Consider the following 18413-nt stretch of genomic DNA (forward strand, 5'->3'; position numbering starts at 1 on the left):
TAAAAAAAAAAAAGACGGAGTCGGCTCCTCCGTACACAAAGCATGTTGCGGCCGCATGTTAAACTTTAGGAAACCTCTCCGTGACAGATGTTTTTTTTTAAAATATGCATTGTTCTCAAATGAGTCCAATGCGTATTTAAAAAAAGAAAATAAACCGCTGGGATAGGATTCAGCCCCCAAAAATAGAAGCGTGTTCCGGCCACACGTTAACCTACGTAAACCTCTGTGTGACCGACGGTTTATTTTCGTTTTTTAAAATACGCATTGGACTCATTTGAGAACAAAAAAAAAAAAAAAAAAAAAAAACATCTGTCGGGGAGAGTTTTACCGAAGTTTAACGTGTGGCCGCAACACGCTTCCGTGTACGTTGGAGATAACTCCCTGTTGTGTTTTTTTTTTTAAACGCATACTAAATACTTCTTGGTAATTTGAGATTGAGAGGAATAAATCCTACCTGAAATGAAATGATTGCTCCACAGTCTTGTGTATTTGGTTGGGCACCATCCATCATGTTTAATTGCCGAAATCCATCGACCTTTACAGATGGTATTCCATAGAATGATCTCTTTGAGTATCTGTCTTGTCTGTTGTAACAACCAACAGCACAACAAGTCTCGGGCATTGTGAATATTCTGCTCCGGTTCAATATCCCCCACACTGTCGAGCAGCTATTTTTGACCGGCAATATGGCACCGTGAAAATGGTGACGTCATGTGCACAAGATCTATATAGCGAAGTACCAAGTGTTTCACTACAATGAGACAAGAAATAGGATGTGTGGTGTTCTTGCTCTTCATTTAGATAAAGATGGGTCACATCATGGAAAATAGAGGAATCAGCCAAACAACAGTACAGAACCACTGCTAAAAGCATTGCATGAATGTCCAGTTAATGAAGATTTTATGCTGGCAACATTTCGGAACTATTACTGATTATTTCAGCCGATTCATCATGTTTTGGAATTAGAATTACCGCCGGCACAAATCAGCTTGTGGTCAATTTTGGAGTTCCATCTTTCAATACTTCAATAAAATGGATGCGCATATATGTCCCTTGTGGACAAATTAGAGTCTCGCTGTTGCTCAGTGTGCACAGCCGCAACATGTTCGCCAAATACACCATATTCCTTCACGCAGCGGTGCTCTCCAGTGATTATGTCAGGCTGAATGAGTGAGCCATCAGTCCTCATTTAACGACGAGTGGGCAGGTAAAACGCTGCCACTAGAGGCTCTCAACAGCTAAATGGACGTGTTGTTTAATTTGCTCGAACGGGGGGAGTGGTCCGTTGTCACAGATGTCTTTTTATCCAAGCTGGTATGTGGAGATGTGTTATGAGCAAGCTTCATTGCTTTTCAGTCAACACGATGATTGTCAGTTGATCAGTCAGTTAGCTCACTGGTGGTGAATGTATGCATATTGTGTCTGAAATCTCTCCTTGCATTCATACAGTGAAGAAAATAAGTATTTGAACACCCTGCTATATTGCAAGTCCTCGCACTTTGAAATTATGGAGGGGTCCGAAATTTTCATCGTAGGTGCATGTCCACCGTGAGAGAGATAATCTAAAAAGAAAAATCCAGAAATCACAATGTATGTTTTTTTAATTTGTTTGTGTGATATAGCTACAAATAAGTATTTGAACACCTGTCTATCAGTTAGAATTGTGACCCTCAAAGACCTGTTAGTCCGCCTTTAAAAGTCCACCTCCACTCCAAGTTATATCCTGAATCAGATGCTGCTGTGTGAGGTCGTTAGCTGCATAAAGACACCTGTCCACCCCATACAATCAGGAAGACTCAAACTTGTAACATGGCCAAGACCAAAGAGCTGTCCAAAGACATCAGAAACAAAATTGTACAACTCCACACCGCTGGAAAGGGCTACGGAGAAATTGCCAATCAGCTTGTTGAAAAGAGGTCCACTGTTGGAGCAATCATTAGAAAATGGAAGAAGCTAAACATGACGGTCAATCTCAATTGGAGTGGAGCCTCATGCAAGATATCACCTCGTGGGGTCTCAATGATCCTTAGAAAGATGAGGAATCAGCCCAGGACTACACTACAGGACTTTGTCAATGACCTGAAAAGAGCTGGGACCACCGTTTCCAAGGTGACGGTTGGTAATACACTAAGACGTCACAATTTGAAATCATGCATGGCACGGAAGGATGACCTGATTAAATCAGTACATGTCAAGGCCTGTCTTAAGTTTGCCAATGACCATTTGGATGATACAGAGAATTCATGGGAGAAAGTTTTGAGGTCAGATGAGACAAAATGGAACATTTTGGTCATAATTCTACTCACCGTGTTTGGAGGAAGATGAATGATGAGTTCCATCCCAAGAACACAATCCCTACTGTGAAGCATGGGGGTGGTAGCATCATGCTTTGGGCGTGTTTTTCTGCACATGGGAAAGGACGACTGCACTGTATTAAGGAGAGGATGACTGCGGTATTTTAGATTTTGGGGAACAACCTCTTTCCCTCAGTCAGAGAATTGAAGATGGGTCGTGACTGGGTTTTTCAACATGACAATGTTGTAATTGCAATCAAAGGCTACTGTACCAAATATTAACGTTGGTTTTCTCAGGTGTTCAAATACTTATTTGCAGTTGTATCAGACAAATAAATTGTTAAAAAAATCATACATTGTGATTTCTGGATTTTTCTTTTGAGATTATCTCTCTCACAGTGGACATGCACCTAGGATGAACATTTCAGACCCCTCCATAATTTCTAAGTGGTAGAACTTGCAATATAGCAGGATGTTCAAATACTTATTTTCTACACTGTACATATGTGACGTGGTCTTTTTTGGTGTGTGCAGCAACAAAAAAGGATATACAGCAGAGTGTAAGTTGAATGGAACCAAAATCTCAAATGTCTTTGGCTCAGAGGTGTGCTCCATCCAGGCCCGGTTGCCAGCCAATCAGAGTGCACATACAGGTAAGCAAATTACCATTCACGCGTTACTTACAATTTATGAACACTTAATCACCCTCTCTAAGGCTTACTGAGAGGAATTCTAATTGACAAACACCATTATGTCACTGACATTCCACGCTTGTAGCTGTAATATTATCATCAATGCTAAGTAGCCACAATAACACAACGCATGTCTCATTTGTGATGGATCACCTCCTCTTCACTTCAAACAAAAAATCTGAAGATCACGTAAGATGTTCCTACCAGTTGACAGCAGGTGTGGAAGACAGAAAAATAATGAGTGTTTGCTGTCAGGGAGTAAATCCACAATTTGCTTTTACGTTTAAGGATGCGCTATGTTTGCATCCTCGGGTGCCACATTGTGTTGGTACCCTTCATTTGACATTTCAGCTGCCTGGGAGAGGAGCATGGAGAGTTCCGTGCGAGGCCTTTTTGCATATTTTTAACAAGTGTGCTTGTCACTGTCACTGAAAGCTACAAACAGAGTGAGACAGAAGCTGTCAACTAGCTGAAACCAAATCAAAAAATGCTGCCTTTTTGCTCGGGAGTGTCTTCATGCTGATTTTTGAGCGGGGTGGATATTTTACACTCTCAATATAGATGTGTTTTTCCCCCTTTCCTTCCCATGCCTTTTCATCTCTCCCCCTCCTTCCCGTTTCACTCACGGCAGTTGTCGCTGGTTTAGCTTGACTGCTTCGTTAGGGCTCATCATTTGCATTCAGATTAATTATCTAATTACTGACAAATGTCCGGCGGCCACCCCACACTCGGGCTCGTCATCTCACAGCCTGTAATTATTTTAATCATTTACTTTCATCTGGAGCGTGGCTGCCTTACGCCCGTGTTTAGAGGCCATTCTTAATTACCCTGCCAAGACACTCTTTTTGAGAGCGGGAGGGTGGGACGTTTGGGGGAGACGAGCACAATTGGGTGAGGAATTCTGTGAGTGTGTGCGTGGAAAGTGCAGGACCAACGGGGACATGATCCAGAGGCTTTTAAAAGCACAGAGGAAGCTCTCCACTTTCCTCCACCCCCTCCTGCTTCCCACTCAACCAACTAACTTCCTCCTCTGACTCCCCCATAGTCCTCCTCCGCACCCCCCCATTGTACTTCCTCTCCCTTTTCCCCCCTTTATCGCAAGCTCACACAGGAATCGCCCGTGGGCTTCAGTGCGCCGACTGCTAATACACTCGCACACATGCACGCACACCCACACCACGCAAGGCATCCAAGAGAATTGTGCACCCTATTTGTGGCACTCATCAGGATGCGCACATCTTTCCGCTATCTGCATGGAAAATCTATACTCGTCTCTACTCGTCTGTCTGCTCTTTTTTTCCCCAGCATCCCTCCATCCACCATCCACCCATTGCACCTGCACTACATGTCTTTACACCTCATATTGCTCCTCTCCTTATCCCACTTTTTGGACAGCCTCACATTAGGCCTGCCGCTCCGCCTCTCCTCCCCCCCTCCCCCTGTTGGGGAACGTTTGGTCACCCCCTCTACAGCTCCATCCCTCCCTCCATCCCTCCTCCACCGGACCACTCCATAATGATGCTCTCACCCAACCCCTCCAGCCACACATCCTTCCCTCGCGCGCTGACTGCTCTTGTTAAGGATAGCCAGAGTATGAGAGAAAGAGATACAAAGCGCCGTAATTGGCCCCTTGAATATTTAAGTCACTCGGGATGAAAGTTTTAATGAAAAGATGATTATCTACCAGTTTATCACACACACTATTTCATATTTCATTTTCGTATGTTCCGTGCCAGCCGCATAGTCTGTCTTGGCAGTTGCGGGGATGGCGTTTATGCTGGGGGGAAAAGGGTGGAAAATATAGTGCAATGAGGAGAAATAACGCAGAGGTGGGAAATTTTTGTCAACTGGATTATTAATGTGAGATCATCCACTGATCTTGAAATATGACCTTTAATAGGTCCTAAACCCTTTGTCTAAGTACTGTGTACCATGTGAAGTGGCCCTGTTGCTCAAAATAAAAACATTGGCAAAATTAAAAAAAAGAAAGAAAAGACATGATGTAATTCAGTGAAAGTCTAATAATGACTGGATCGTTTTGAAACCATATTTGGTAGTTTAAAGTTATGGAACCTTACACGCCTCACTACAAAATGTCAGAAACATCATGAAAACAATGAAAAAAAGCCATGACAGTAATGAAAATTGTACAATTGAAAAATGTATATTGGTGTATTAATTTATCAAATGTATAACCATAATTTATTTAACAATTATGGTTACGTTTTTGCAAGATTGCTTTCAAGGCTTGACATTAACATCCGCCCACTCGCCAGATGAATTTCAGGATTTTTGGGTAACACAGCCACCACACCCATTGGCCACAGGGGCAGGTGTATTTTGAAAGAAAACAAAAAAAGAGGAACCCTGAACAGATGAAGGAAGACCAGATGATTGGTTTTCCGTCCCTATGCGTCAAAACCAAAATTGTGGCTTGTGAAAACGTTGAGGGGCAAGTAACCATGGCAAACCGCAGCCACGGCGCATGTCGATTAAATAAGTTAATTTCAAGTTGTAGTTGTTGCAGTAAAACGTCTTACTACAACTTTCTTGGATTAAAATAGTAGGCTATTTAAATGAGTGCCGTACAAAGGGTTAACACTTTTAATTTCACAGTAGTCACAGAAATTTGGTCATGTAAAATTCAGATTCTGATCGTCGTGGCGTTGGTCTCACTAAAGTGGACACCCGTTCATTAACTCTTCTTTCATCATCCTTTGCATATACAATTTATAGTATGCATACACAAACTGTAATCCGCTGTGGGGAGAATAAAAGCATCAGATGCTAACTTAACACACTGATTTCAGACCATGCTTTTGCTGGCGTGTCACCTCTGCGACACCCCTCCTCAAAGACGATTTGATAAAAGAGCACAAGGACGCACTTTCTTCTGTAGGATAAACAGACGGCTGTTTGTTATTCATTCTCACTGCACATAATAGTGAAGCCATTAATCCCTTTTTGCAGGAAGATGGTGTGAAAAAGCGGCGTTGCGACATGTAACAGTTTTGCCAAATCCCAGAGGAATATGTGGAGACTTCGTTGTGGGGGGAGAGATTAAGCGAGGACCCACGCATAGCCTTAGGCCACAGTTTGGAATGGGACGACAGAGATTAGACACCGAGGTATGGTGCGAACGGTCCGTTTCGGGGGACCAAGATGCAGCACGTGTGGGTCAGCACAGAAAACGACCTTCTTCAAGTGCTAACTGGCGTCTGATAACAATGCACTAACCTTATTGCAAATGCATGAGAATAAAAGATAAGAGTCCATGAAAAGCCACATGACACGAGATTAGTTTGTGAGTTGAGTGTTGAGCCTGATTTTCAGTGTGTGTGTTATTTGATTGATTTATTTTGGCAAAGTTGGGCAGATAAATTCATGAGATGCTTAATTAAACGGCTTCATCTACGGGCCACCATATGTTGACATGGTTGCTTCCCAAAAAAAAAGATGAATTCAGGAGCATAAAAGGCCCACGGGGATTAAAGTGTGACAAGTCATAGTGCGTGTTCAAGCTGAGCTTGCTTGCTTGTGTAAAATTCTCCTCCCAATGTGCTATCTGTTGGTTTAATCCTCTTCTTCACAGCACTGAGGTGGGCATGACCTGCTCCCCATGCAGTCTTTATGGACAAAGTGTCAGCGTTTAGCTCCATCTCTGCGCCGAGGAAGAGGCATGGCAGACCCCCGGTCAGCCACAGGGGTCTACGTGGATGCGGGAGGGGTGAGGAGACAAAATAAAAAGAGCAAGTTAAATGGAAGTGACAATGTGCAAACATTCCTGCCGGCAGCTGCGTCGCATTCTCTGTAGACACACAGACATACATACACACACCTCCACCCTGCGTGGTCACCAGACCCCTGTGACCCCCTCCCCTGGTGCCTGGCACACGCACCTGCCGCTCCCAGCCGTGCTTTCACTTGTCAGCCACACAATCTATGGGCGGGTCCAGGGCCCGACTCCACTCAATGTGCTCTTGAGAAAACCCCTTATGCGTGAAAAAGCTCCCCTTCTCTCTCTTTTGTCCAACACGGTTTTATGGGACAACATTGACCATTATGAGGTTTGGGGGATTTTTCATAGGACTCTATTGAGGGCTATAATCCTTTCAGGCATAAAACTTTAACCTGCTGTTTTCATATTTATTAGCTGGTTAAAGCAGGCGAGGCAGCTGAGCCGTTAACGACACACTCACGCACACACACGCACACACACACACACACACACACACACACACACACACACACACATAGTGAATCAGAGAGTGACATGTGAGTGCACTTTGAGAGGGGCTTTTATAATTGACTCAGTTACTTTAGTAACTAAATTAATGGAGAGAGTCAAGTGGTTAAGTGACAACGAGGTGACAAAGGTTGGTCCTGCTCTGCTCAACAGGTTTTGTTTGTTTTGCAAGATTCAAAACTATTATGCTTATTCCTTGTGGGATCAAAGTTAATCTCATTTTGGCAAATATAATTTGGGTAAAGGACTATTGAAACATGGCATAAATAAGAAAATATTGTAACTAAGTATTGGGCCTTCCTCATCGGTGTACTGGAAAGATTTTTAATATTAATGTTTGCCATCAACTAAAAAGTGTAATTTAGAGAAAATGTTCATATTCTCCTGAGGTAGATAATGTAATTAAAGTCATTTTAGATGCATATTATTGAAGAAGTGAATCATCTCAATGTTTTTACTTTAATGGATAAGAACAATAATCAACTTAATTTCGTTAACTATTTCGACTGCTTTATAGGACTTTTATAATCCTGACCATTTGCACATGTCTCATAGTTCTAGACTTAAAAATTATGTCTGCAGAGGAAAAAAAAACCTCCTAAAATAGTCTCAGTTGTAATTTTAGGCTTGTTTTCTGATGACATTTGATTCTCAGACAGATTTTGTCCCACCCACATTTAGGTTGAAACTCTGCATGATGAACATTGAAGACATCCATCCATCCATTATCCAAGCCGCGCATCCTCACAAGGGTCACGGGATAGCTGGAGCCTATCCCAGTTTGCTTCGTGCGAAAGAGAGACTACACCCTGAACTGGTCGCCAGTCAGTCGCACGGCAGATATCGACACCATCACTGAGCGTGAACTGATCCCACGCTGCCCGCACCAAAGTCATGCGCGTGTAGACTCTGGCCATTGAAGACATTTACTTATTAAAATGGTACGTATTCTATGGTATGTTTATCACATATGTCAAACGTCTGGATGTTTTTTTTTTAGACAATAAACTCTGAAAACTTTGAGTAGGTTTGTTTTGCTAAAATTGATCACTGTAATGTTTTGTTGCAAAAGGAAGGCAGGAGCATGAGGTAATTGAGTGCAAATCCATGTGCACATAAAGGGGTTTAGTTGCCTCGTTATTGTGTTGATTGTCTCACTCATTTTTGAGAAAGTTTTGGAGGAAGATGTAACACAGGCATTTGCTTTTGTAAAGTTAAATGCATTTAGTACGATTGGTGGCATCGTGTAATTGCCGGATTTTTGTGGGCACAACTGGCTGGTGCTGTGCTCATACCATTTCAATCATCCATCCATCCATTTTCTTTTGCTGCTTATTCTCACGAGGGTCACGGGGAGTGCTGGAGCCTATCCCAGCTGTCAACGGGCAGGAGGCGGGGTACACCCTGAACTGGTTGCCAGCCAATCGCAGGGCACATCGAGACAAAGAGCCGCACTCACAATAACGCCTAGGGGCAATTTAGAGTGTCCAATTAATGTTGCATGTTTTTGGAATGTGGGAGGAAACCAGAGTGCCTGGAGGAAATCAACGCAGGCACAGGGAGAACATGCAAACTCCACACAGGCAGGTCCGGGATTGAACCCAGGTCCTCAGAACTGTGAGGCCATCGCTTTACCAGCTGATCCACCGTGCCACCCATTTCAGTCAGTGACAACCTAATGAATTGTTGATTTATCCAACGTATTTAATTAGGTATTGGATATTTAATTAAGGATTGATCATCGGTGAGGGAACTATTGTGATGTGAGTGTGCAAGCGTATGCATATGATAGTAATATTTGGTACAATACCAACTTGATTGAAGCGTGAGCCACGAAACTCAAGAAAAAATAATTATTTCTGAGGAAGTTGTCATTTTGGGAGTTGGTAATTATGCCCTGTGAGTAAAGTCCAAACATTTACTGCTTTTGATCAACACTGATTTTCTTTTCCTTTCACGTTGTCTTGTTCTCTCGAAGGCCATATCTCATCAAAATTTTCCTCTCGACGTTCCAACAAGTTTATAACTTTGCTTTTGCCGCCGTCTTCCTGAATCAAGTTTGCAAATGTGCAATAGGAAAATGGAAGAGTCCGTCGCATGAGAAGGGTGATGGAAATCTTCATAATAGATTTAGAATTTTGATGTCTTTCCAGGGGCTTGAATTGAGACTAAAACAAGAATAATTGGCTCAAGTGAAAGAAAACTTAATCAGTTGTCATGCCCTTTGTCAAGTGCGTCCCTCCATCCAAAATGCTCTGGTATGATTTAGTTTGAGTGCATTTTGATGCATAACAGTTCATCCCATCGAAAATAATGGAAATACAAGTAATCTGTTTGATGCAATATTCAAGCACTCAAATATATCATCCAAAAAGACTTCAGATGAAAGCCTTCCTGTATTATTGTGTAATCTTCCTTAACTCTGTTTGCGGTAGGGCATGTGCCTTCTGTTCTTCTCTCGTTTTATTGTAGTTGTCACTTTAGCTGAGTTGTACTGAGCAGTCAGGACAGGAACGTGATCCGAGTTATTTTTACGTTCCTGTGGGGTTAACATGTTTCCTCGCTGGTACCCAACTGTGAAGCAAAGTATTGCAATTCTCCTTTCTGTCAAACACACTTTGTCCATCCATCCTTCCACGCATCCGTCCATCCAGCCCTTTGCCTCAGTCGACAATTCTTTTCATCCAGTTCATCATACCCAGGCCTCCGGCCGCAACTTCCCTGCACCCTCGCTCACCCCTCCGAGCTCCTCCGAGCTCCCCCACCCCACCGTATCCCCCTCCACCACCACCAGCACCACCTCCTCCACCCCCTTTCTGTCAAAGCTGATTGTTTCCAAGCCAGCAGAGTGCTGCGGGCTAACACACTGTCACACTACATCAGGCAGAGGAAAGAAGGGGCAAGGGAGACTATGATAGCTTCTATATGCATGTCTATGTTCAAAAAGACCAATACACACCAATTGAAGACTTGGCCGCAGCGGGAGTGTAATATGATGAATATTGTCCAAAAGAAAAGAGCCCAATCCCATTTTAAACACGTTTATCCTCCCCCCCCCCCCATATCAATGTGGACTTCCGTAATGCAAAATAGCAAAAATAAAATGGCAGGAAGAAGAACCGTTCAAGGGTTTGGGATAATTCAAATATAATGAGCTCCCAAATTTGAATATTCCGGACGACATAATCCAAGATCTGCTAAACATGCCATGTTAGTGTTGAGAAAATTTGAATATAATTAGAAGGTGCTGTGGGAGGAAAAAGGTGTAGTTAGGAAACTTGAACTCACTGTCGGACATTAGTTTTTATTCTGAGGTGTTTTCTATACAAAATCCTCCACAAATATAGAACTATTGTATTACATGGATATATTTTTTCTCTCTCATTTGTTTTTTCTTAAAACCCATTAAAAGTTACCTCTAAATTTTTTAACAAAATAACTGCCATCTGTAATTACTGCTTGGAGTTATGCGTACAGTGCATTGAATTCACAACGCTTCCCCTTAGCGTCCAATCTTATTAACTGCAGTCAATGACAGCCTCATACCAGTAGGACTGTGATCTAGGTTCGCCCCCTAGTGGATGATGTTGCTTCAAACGTGGGGGAAAAAAAACATTTGCTGGGTGCAGGATCTCTCAGAAAGATGGACAGAATGAAATGAATTTTTTTTTTTTTACTTCACTCCAGCTATTGTATCTAATCTATCAAGTCATTTATAATGCAATATATATACTGCTTTGTGTGCCCACACCCCCCACACCAAAAGACAACAACAACAACAAAAAAAACCTCATGCCGAAATGAGTTATAGTAAGCAGTTATGGAACAAAAAACATCAGAAAATTTTTTAATCAGAGTATTTTCAATGCTGATTGTGTAAAAAAAATTTTTTTTAAAAAGGAACGTCCTTCTGGCCTTCTTCCTGCAATGGAAAAATGAGGCCAATATACACAAAGCACACTTGTGAGTTGCAGGACATTTCTCAACGTGCCTATTGATGTGGCTACAAACTATGAATACAAATGCAATTTATTCATCCTGAAACTGGAATTCAATGTACACCTAATATAATTGCAGTCTTCACTGCGTGTTATATAATCATAAAGACATTGGTTGCCTTTGTCTTCGGTTCCTTGTCTCCAGTGTGCCCACCTTGAAATTGTTTCGTGTTTGACGAATCCCCAACAATAGCAACGTTTGTTCTCACGGTGTCCTGTGTCTGAGGTAGCTGCGTGCAGATAGTAGAAAAACCATTTTAACTGCTGTAAACACGTTATCCCTTCTTGCCTTGATGTCTGGCAAACACCCAGCCAGCAAACTGCGGCTCAATATGGAAATTCGCTCCACTAACTGCAATGATTGCACCACAAAGAGGCGATAAGAGAAGAAGAAGACATAGGAGAGGGCTAGAGGGCTTATAGCCAGGGATTTTCTCATCGGTTGCCCCAGGCTTTGGCCTCTCTCCTTTACCTGGGGGGACCCTTCTTTGAGGGTGCAAGGCCCCCCAGGGTACAGACTGACATGATCCCCTAAGGACTTTCTGCTTGGGCCCCTACAAATTCACCAAAAGATTAAAAGGTGGCAAAGATGCTGGTATCTATGTGAAAACACACACTCTCTCTCACACACACACAGAGGTGAGATGATCTCAGTGCCGGGGGGCAACAGCCTCACACGGCAATCACACTCTGCAGAACATACACTGGCCGAGCCGTGTGATGGGCCCATACAAACCAACTTTTATTCATGGGACAAAGAGCCAATTGTTAGCGAAAAGGACATTTGGCCCGGGGGTGGATTACAGTGTGCATAGCAGATAGAGCAGAACATCGATAAACATGCTGATTAGGAACAAAATGAAGGCTGTGTGCTAAATTTACTCCCCTCCACAACAGACATTCAGTGGAAATATAACGACAAACAAACAACTTCATTATTGATACTGCAAAGAATCTTAAAAACACTGCAACTATTTTAATTTCATTCTGTATTTATTGATATTTTTGAGAATCATCTCTATAGACCGAGTCAAGACATTCTTATTATTGAACAATTTTTGACAATCAAGGATAACACATTGACTGACAATATGAATCCCACAATAAGGTGTTTACATTTTTTGACATTTCTTTTACTACTATTAGGGTAGACTAGACTCCAGTCAGTCAAAGAGACAACAAGTTTGTCACAAAACACGAAAGAGAAAGAATTGATATCGCCTCGATTTCTGGGTCCAGTGAAGCGAACTGAATGTCGTATACACACAAATGTGGTTTTTATTTTTTTTAAACATACTTTCCTACAGATTATATGAACTACAACTTCCTTTTCAAAGTGCAAGGACAAAGGGAAAACATATTTTGGGGGGCTTTCCACCTTGATATGACATCACAGCGTGCAAAATTAGTAACTTCTCTGAGCCGATTTTACACTTTGTTTAAATAGGGCCTGACCAATTAATTTGACGATATTAGCCCTTTTCATCTTTTTTAAAAAAATACATTATCACATTAGAAACATAAGACAAAGATAAATACATTCACACAAACATTGCCAGCAAAAACTGGCACAAAAATCTGATTTTATCCACCCCCCCCCCGCCCTGTTGTAAAGAGTCAAAGCGACAAAGAGTCAATTATTCAGCCTATAAATAATATATTTATTGTTTTAAAGATTAAGGGAGTTAATAATCCAATTAGTCAGTTACACAAATGTGATTCTGAAAAATATCAGAATTGGCATTAAAAAAAAACGTTCTTTCCAACATTAGTCCACATGATAACTAATTTTTGGGGGGCTTTTCTGCAAATGACTTACTTCTAGGGCCACAGGCTGGAGTTGCACATCTGGATCACAGTGGAGCGGTACCGGTTTTAAATCTCGGTAAAGGTGCGTGTGGAGCGGCGAGTGGGATTTTCTCCGCCATTCTTCTGTATTCGAAGAGCATTAATGTCAGGTTTAACTGAAGACTTGAAATTGTCCACTGGTGTGAGGGCGAACTGTCGTTACTCTGTATGTGGCCTGTGATTGACTGACAAGTCTCACACCTTTTGTCAAAAGTCACTGCAACCGATGAGGACAAGCACAATAGAAAATGGATGGACTTTCTTCTCTGCTCTGATTGGATAAATGACGTTAGGTTTAGAGTTAGCAGCACTTCCTATTGGTTAGCTATGTAAATATGTTTTTATGTTAACAGATATGTCGTTTTTATCTTAGAAGAAATAAATACAGCTTCCGTTCTTCCTGTTACTGTTCCTACGACTGTCCCACAGCAGTAGGGGGCGAAGCGTTGACCACCGCGGCCCCCATGCGAAGCAGTTCCTTCCTGTGCGTGAGGATGACATCAAAACTGGACTGCAAGCGGTTCTGCTGCTCCTCCACGCGGCCCTGCAGGGTGCGGAGCCAGCGGATCAGAGCCAGACGCCGGTACATGGTCAGCTGCACCTGGTGCTTCTCCATCTCCTGGGCTTTGAACCTCTCGCGGTCCCGCAGCGTCCACACGGTGTCCATCAGCTCGGGAAGTTCGCCGTCGGAATCTGATGACTGGTTGGGTTTCTCCTCCGCCCTTTCCTCCATCAGATCTCCTAGGTGACTTCCCGACATGGAGCTGCGGCTGAAACTTCTCCGTTTTCCTGGCGATTCTCTACAGTTGGTTCTGGTGGGGTCAAAGTCTTGTTGGCTCATCTTTTGTTGTCCAGCTGCCATACGTTCCCAGCCTCCCGTAGACAACCAGTTGCCCCCGCTCTCCAACCGGACAGAGGACATGCTCCCGCCAGAGTCAGATTCGGAGCCGCTGTCTCCCCACTCATCGTCATTTTCGAGCTTCATCATCTCCTCGATATCATCCCTGTCCCTGTTGCTGCTTTTCATCCTCTGAACCTCCATCTTGTCCTGGTGCTTGGCCGTCATCTGTCCCTCCTCTTCTTCCATCCTCCTTTCCTCAGCTCCTTCTGGAGGCACTCGGCCATAACCGTCATCGCCGTATTCAATTTCAGGAAGGGGCTCCAGTGTGCTCCAGCAGGGCAGGCGGGAACGAGGTGACAGGACCCCGGAGGTGCTGTGGGAGGACGGGTTTTTCAGGTCAGCACTCAGAGGACCCAGTTTACAAGGGCGCTGTCGGTTTTGATTTTCATCTTCTCTTCCTCTTCCACTGCTTGTCAGGAAGTTATAGTTGCCATCTTGATCATACTTCCTGCTTGCCACTGAGGAAGAGGTGCGATTATTGGGGTCTTGACCTCTATAGGCCAGAGGTTGGTCCTGATGAAGCATTCCTGGTCTGGACTGATTCTCACTGTCATGACACAAGATGAGCGGAATAAATAAATGTTCACGTTAGACTGTATTGCAGTGTTTCTAATTCTTTATTGAGGCGGGATGCATATATTTCATTGGAAAACAAAAATCTCACGCCACCCCTCAATTAATTATGCTGCCATCTGGTGGAAGAGCAATTAATTGTTCTGCATATCACTATATGTCACTAGCATAGACACCTGAACAAAGGTGCATGTTTCATAATGAATAAATATATTCCTATGTAATATAATATTTTTAGACCAGTTATGAAATTGTAAACTCTGATATTATCAGCACACCTGATGATTGCACACTGGTTAGAAATCGCTGCCATTACCAACATTTTAAGGCATCTTTCATATCATTCTTGATACAGTAGTACCAAAAATCCCCAAGGTGAACATACTCTACCCTGCATTTATTTGAAATTTTATGCAATATAATATACATATCATCAATTAGATTAAAAATCATGACCAAATTTGGTTAATTTCCCATGTTTGCACTATTCTAGACTTTCTGTCAGTCCGTCCAAGGGTGTGTTAGTTTTACAAATTACTGATCAATCATAAGAATGAAAATCTCATTGACGAACCAATGTTAATGTCTCAAAGTTTCTTCATATTCCCTCAAAAATGATGGTTTTTGATTCTGCCTGATGTCTATCTATCTATCTATCTATCTATCTATCTATCTATCTATCTATCTATCTATCTATCTATCTATCTATCTATCTATCTATCTATCTATCTATCTATCTATCTATCTATCTATCTATCTATCTATCTATCTATCTATCTATCTATCTATCTATCTATCTAGCTATCTGTCTATCTATCTATCTGTCTATCTGTCTATCTGTCTATCTATCTATCTATCTATCTATCTATCTATCTATCTATCTACACACACAAGCACAGTTGTGTACGAGTTTCAATAATAATTATCAGGCAATAACACTTTGTGTGGGTGGCAATTGGCATTCATAAAAGGTCACAGCCAATAATAATTCAACAATTATCTGTTACCTGCATTGTCTATGACCAAACGACCCCCATAAAACTCCCTCACCCCTAAATCACCCTTCGTGGGTCACCCACAAAAAAACAAAAAAAGACTTTCTTGTTTATAGTAACTACAGGCGACTGTGCTGCACTCCACTTCTATTAGGATCACAAATTTACATGTCACCCCAGAATGGAAATTTCTTTAATCCTGACTTGGGGCTGCTGTCAACCACCCCCTCCCCCTTGTGTGCATGCGCGTTCACGCGGTGCTGAAGGACAGCTCAGCTCTGAGCACGCGCGGATCGAAAAATAAATATATAAATAAAACACACAAAATCAACCCAATTGATACAAACAAATAATAGTAAGGATACCCAAATAGAGTCGATGCAGGATGGGCCTTCCGTTTTTCGAACAGGGGGTCCGGAGATTTGGTCAATTGGTTATAGAAAGCAGAGAAACGACGACTAATGGCGCCCGTGGGCTTCATATTTGATGAAAAGTGGTGCTATTCAAATTGAAGAATTCAAGAATATTTCGCGTATAGTCGCTCTGAACTGACGAAAACGTATCTGAATGCGTCTTGTCTCACGCGTTATGTAACACTCACCCCATCTCAGTGCTCGCTCGCCTCTTGCTCTCTTTCCCTTCCTCAATAAAAACAACTCATCCTCCCTTCCCCTTCCTATTTGTTCCCCGCTTAATCACTTGACTGACATCGCAGCCTCATTTGCATGCGCTTGTGGTTTATTCCTTACCTTTGTGCGGGGTTCGCTGCTGGGTGGAGAGGCTGGACCCGACGCTGCGCCTTTCCCAACGTTTTTCCCCTCCTCCGACGCGGTGATGTTGATCCTGCTTTGCCCTCCCCTCCTCCTTTTCCTCTTCCTCTTCCTCTTCCTCTTCCCATCCCCTGACTCATGTGGCTCCGGGGGGAAAAAGTGGACGTCTAGGTTGGGAGGGCAGCAAACGAAAGAAAAATAAAACATTATGAAAGTACCTGTGAAGCGACTTTATTTATATTGATGATGCTGTCTCGTCGACAGTGTGTGCGCGCGTGTGTGCGTGGGGGTGTGTGTCACTGTGAAACAATTACTTGATCCTCGGGGGGGGGGGGGGTTACTAGCTTTGAAAGAACGCATTTTATTTTTTGGCGAGGTGGACGCGCAGGGAAAACAATTGACAAATAAGTTGGGGGTGAGGGGGGGGGGGCGACATAGTATTTTGAGGGAAACACAAAATCGTTTAGGGGACTTAAGATTGGTTCTAGGTTGGCCAAGACACTAAAACTTGGGGCTAACCACATAAAACCAAATCCCTTTGGGGAGTCTTGAGATTTTTTTTTCGGGGGGAGGGGGGCGACTTTGACTTTGGGCAAGAAGCAGGTTACACCTTACCAATAGCAGGGCACACCCATCCATCTGTTTTCTGAGCCGCCTATCCTCATGAGGGTTACGGGAGTACTGGAGCCAATCCGGGCAGGAGACGGGGTCCACCCTGGACAGGTTGCCAGCCAATCGCAGGGCACAAGGAGACAGACAAGAGTTGCACTCACAATCACACCTATGAGCAATTTACAGTGTCCAATGAATGCATGTTTTGGGGATGTGGGAGGGAATCAGAGTGCCCGGAGAAAACCCACACAGGCACGGGGAGAACACACAAACATGGACCTGTGTTCTGGGTCACAAAATCCCCAGTCCTTGGGCTGGAGCTCCATGCAAGGTCTTCCCTCGTGGAATGAGGGTGTCAGTTTCAAGAATGAGAAGTGGACCAAAATTCGTCCTGAGTAGTGTGCGAACACGGTGTGGCCCAATGAAGTACGATTTAAATTCTATTATTCCTGCATATCAGATCATTATTTCACTCAATGAAATGCATAACATTTTAAAGATGCTTTAATATTTCATGCCTACTGTTTCTCGTAAGTAGGCAACCTTAGAAATTCATAATTACTACCCTCTCTGTGTTGCTTGTCCACTTAAAAAGCCCCATGATGGGTTATACAATCACATCCAAAGCCCCGAGTTCATCTTTTTCCCCAGGAAATCAAAAATAGTACAGAAAAAGCACACTGCGGATCTCGAGTTAAGTCATCTGTGGTCTGATGATTCCTAATTTTAGGCGATCCGTTTAACGCTTAAATTAGTACAAAAACATGAGCTCTGCAAAGCCTTTGAAATGAATTTAGCTACAATTTTTTATTTTTATTTTTTTACTGACAATTGTATACAATCCCCAGTTTGTTAACCCGGCACAACAACAAACTAAAACTCTCTCCACAGTGGATAGGTTCTCTCTTTTATTACCTGAGTAATATTAATAATCTGACTGAATATTTGGTAGGGGGTTTTGTCATAGTTGTTAAAACAGTCATTAGAGTTTAAGGAGTGCACATAATAAATATCTACATGTGCCCTGCAATTGGCTGTCAACCAGCTCAGGGTGTACCCTGCCTCCTGCCTGTTGACAGTTGGGATAGGCTCCGGCACTCCCGCGACCCTTGTGAGGATAAGCGGCTAAGAAAACAAAACAAAATCATCTGTATTTACAAAATGCCAAATGAGTCTGGATGTGTAAGTGAAAAAAATTGCTTTCTTGCTCCCACCTTGAGCTTCTGACTTAAATACACAAGAAATCACGGCGCCCGAGGACTAACAACCAGTCAGGAAGAGAAGGCATGACGAAGGATATGTCAACCCCTTTGTCATGGACTCGTGGGCACTCCTGCGTCAGGCAGACCCAAACAGTCCTACAAAAAAAAATACAACTTTAACATTTAGTGTTGTAGTAACACCCAATTACAATTAAGGTGGTTTTCTATGGTAAAAAATTAGGTCAGTATAGGACCACTGGGTCTTGCTGCGAATGCGCGACA

The 18413-nt window shown here is 42.8% G+C and overlaps 1 protein-coding gene across 1 annotated transcript; it reads right to left on the reverse strand.

Annotated features, from left to right (window-relative positions):
• Positions 1-12868: 12868 nt before the first annotated feature.
• Positions 12869-16369, reverse strand: LOC133503404 (UPF0500 protein C1orf216 homolog). The gene is made up of 2 exons (XM_061825013.1): positions 16297-16369; positions 12869-14526 (listed from the first exon to the last, which is right to left on the reverse strand). The coding sequence occupies exon 2, from the start codon at positions 14502-14504 to the stop codon at positions 13491-13493; it is 1014 nt and encodes a 337-aa protein (XP_061680997.1). The 5' UTR covers positions 14505-14526; positions 16297-16369; the 3' UTR covers positions 12869-13490.
• Positions 16370-18413: the final 2044 nt, after the last annotated feature.

Source organism: Syngnathoides biaculeatus, chromosome 1, assembly GCF_019802595.1.
Source record: "Syngnathoides biaculeatus isolate LvHL_M chromosome 1, ASM1980259v1, whole genome shotgun sequence".
Classification (NCBI taxonomy): domain Eukaryota; kingdom Metazoa; phylum Chordata; class Actinopteri; order Syngnathiformes; family Syngnathidae; genus Syngnathoides; species Syngnathoides biaculeatus.